General features: G+C 40.0%; 1 protein-coding gene across 1 annotated transcript in view; it reads right to left on the bottom strand.

Moving 5' to 3' along the window:
- Positions 1-1698: 1698 nt before the first annotated feature.
- LOC119577720 (U6 snRNA-associated Sm-like protein LSm2) overlaps positions 1699-2097 on the bottom strand; it is a gene marked incomplete at its 3' end in the record, with an annotated part of 1899 nt that continues 1500 nt past the window's right edge. Inside the window, 2 exon segments of the mRNA XM_037925278.1 lie at positions 1699-1789; positions 1954-2021. Of these exon segments, the coding sequence (XP_037781206.1) occupies positions 1699-1789; positions 1954-2021 (159 nt within the window).

Below are 2097 nucleotides of genomic sequence, written 5' to 3'. Positions count from 1 at the left end.
TTTTCTGCTGTTACCATGACTTCAATAAATGCACCATGATACCCAAAATATTTCTCCATATCTCTTCAGTACTTCACATACTGGGAATGCTACAGGTGGTCATCCATTTCCAGTGATAAGCTCAACTTTTTCCCATATATACAAGTAATCTTACTAGCATTAGCTTCATAGATTTTGAGATGTGTGGATGAAGGAACTGGCATTACAAAGAAGAGCAGTGCGCCCTTGCTTGCTGACAGCCTTTGCTCATCCCCTCTCCCTTCCCTGTACATTGTCATTTGTGTGCTCTCTAGACGCAAGATTTCAAAGCAAAGAACACGTGAAGATCAACCTTAACCCTAGTACAAAAATGTAATGTTACGATGCGTCAGATTTAAACCCTATCTGCAGAGTTGTTTCTACAGCCACTGAAAATATTATTTCAAATATTTCATAGCTGAAGCTGTACTCTTTTCAGCTGTCTAAAGAAGACCGATCACGTTTTGAATTTTTTGCAATTTTAGTACATAGGTCTCACTATCACCTTACCATGTCCTATTCTGGACAATTATCATATCTATAATCATAGAATTATCAGGTAAGATCAGGTAGGTCTACTAATTGGCCATCTAAGTGTACATAAAATTCACAAACTACAGTGGACAGTGCAATTACCCAGGACCTACAGGCAGATTAGCCAGGAAAAGGTACTTTTATTTAAATTTAAACCTGATGATTTCAGGAAAATGACCCCAACACTACATGAGATTCAAATCTATCTTCAAATCATGTCAACAAATTGACATTAGTCCTCCCAGATTATCAAAAATTAATTGAAATGGATATAAAACACTGAGAAAAAAAATAAAGGTCCTCTATTCAAACACAGGGAGAAGTGGTGGCCGAATGGTTAGAGCGTCGGACTCAAGACTTTCACGACGGCAATCTGAGTTCGAGGGTTCGAGTCACCGGCCGGCGCGTTGTTCCCTTGGGCAAGGAACTTCACCTCGATTGCCTACCTAACCACTGGGTGGCCAAGCCAGCCCAAGTCAGTGCCGGGTAAATAGAGATGGTGACTCGATAAAAACACCGGGCGGAAGGCAATGGCAAAACCACCGCTCTAAATTGCCAAGAAAAATCATGGAAGCCCATGATCGTCAAGGCCGCGGTGGCCGAATGGTTAGAGCGTCGGACTGTCAAGACGGCAATCTGAGTTCAGGGGTTCGAGTCACTGGCCGGCGCGTTGTTCCCTTGGGCAAGGAACTTCACCTCGAATGCCTACCTAGCCACTGGGTGGCCAAGCCAGCCCAAATCCCAAGCCCGGATAAAATAGAGAGAATGATTACCTTTAAAAAAAAAAAAAAAAAAAAAAAAAAAAAAAAAAAAAAAAAAAAGAGAGAGAGAGAGAGAGAGAGAGAGAGAGAGAGAGAGAGAGAGAGAGAGAGAGAGAGAGAGAGAGAGAGAGGAGAGAGAGAGAAGAAGAAGAAGAAGAAGAAGAAAAGGTAACACCGGCACTCTCTGTGGAAAGGAACTGGAGACCCTACCACGTACTCACTCCAAGAGCATCACAACATGAAAACTACAATTAAGTATCATACTGTGACCACGGCGGTTCAGACATGAACCTACCGTTAAAAGAAGATTCAAACACAGACACTACAGATATTAATAAAAAGAAATAAACACAAATTACAAAAAACATTGTCAGTGTTCACTCACCATGTGTGGGTATTTCTCAGTATCTGTGACGTTGATGTCTGTGAGTTTGATGTTTAGATACTGGTCTACTGAATGAAGAGTCCCACAGATGCTGCAGTATTAAAAATCAAATACATCTCTACTACAAATCATTCTTCAAATTATTCATCTCTACATCATATTGTTTGGGTTAATTCTTATCACAAGCAGCCACTGGCTATTAGCTAAAAATGGCTCTGACAATTTATTTTCATAAGAACAAAGACAAATACATACCTGAGATCATTCTTTAGCTCTACCACTACATCCTTCCCAATCAGGGATTTAAAGAAAGAGTAGAACAGCTGTAAAAGTAAAACAAAAAAATATGAATAAAAATACATACATACAGTCAATATCAGTCATGCTACATCACAAATA

This window comes from Penaeus monodon, chromosome 10 (genome assembly GCF_015228065.2).
Source record: "Penaeus monodon isolate SGIC_2016 chromosome 10, NSTDA_Pmon_1, whole genome shotgun sequence".
In the NCBI taxonomy this organism is placed as follows: domain Eukaryota; kingdom Metazoa; phylum Arthropoda; class Malacostraca; order Decapoda; family Penaeidae; genus Penaeus; species Penaeus monodon.
This window is presented reverse-complemented; position numbering and strand designations above follow the sequence as displayed.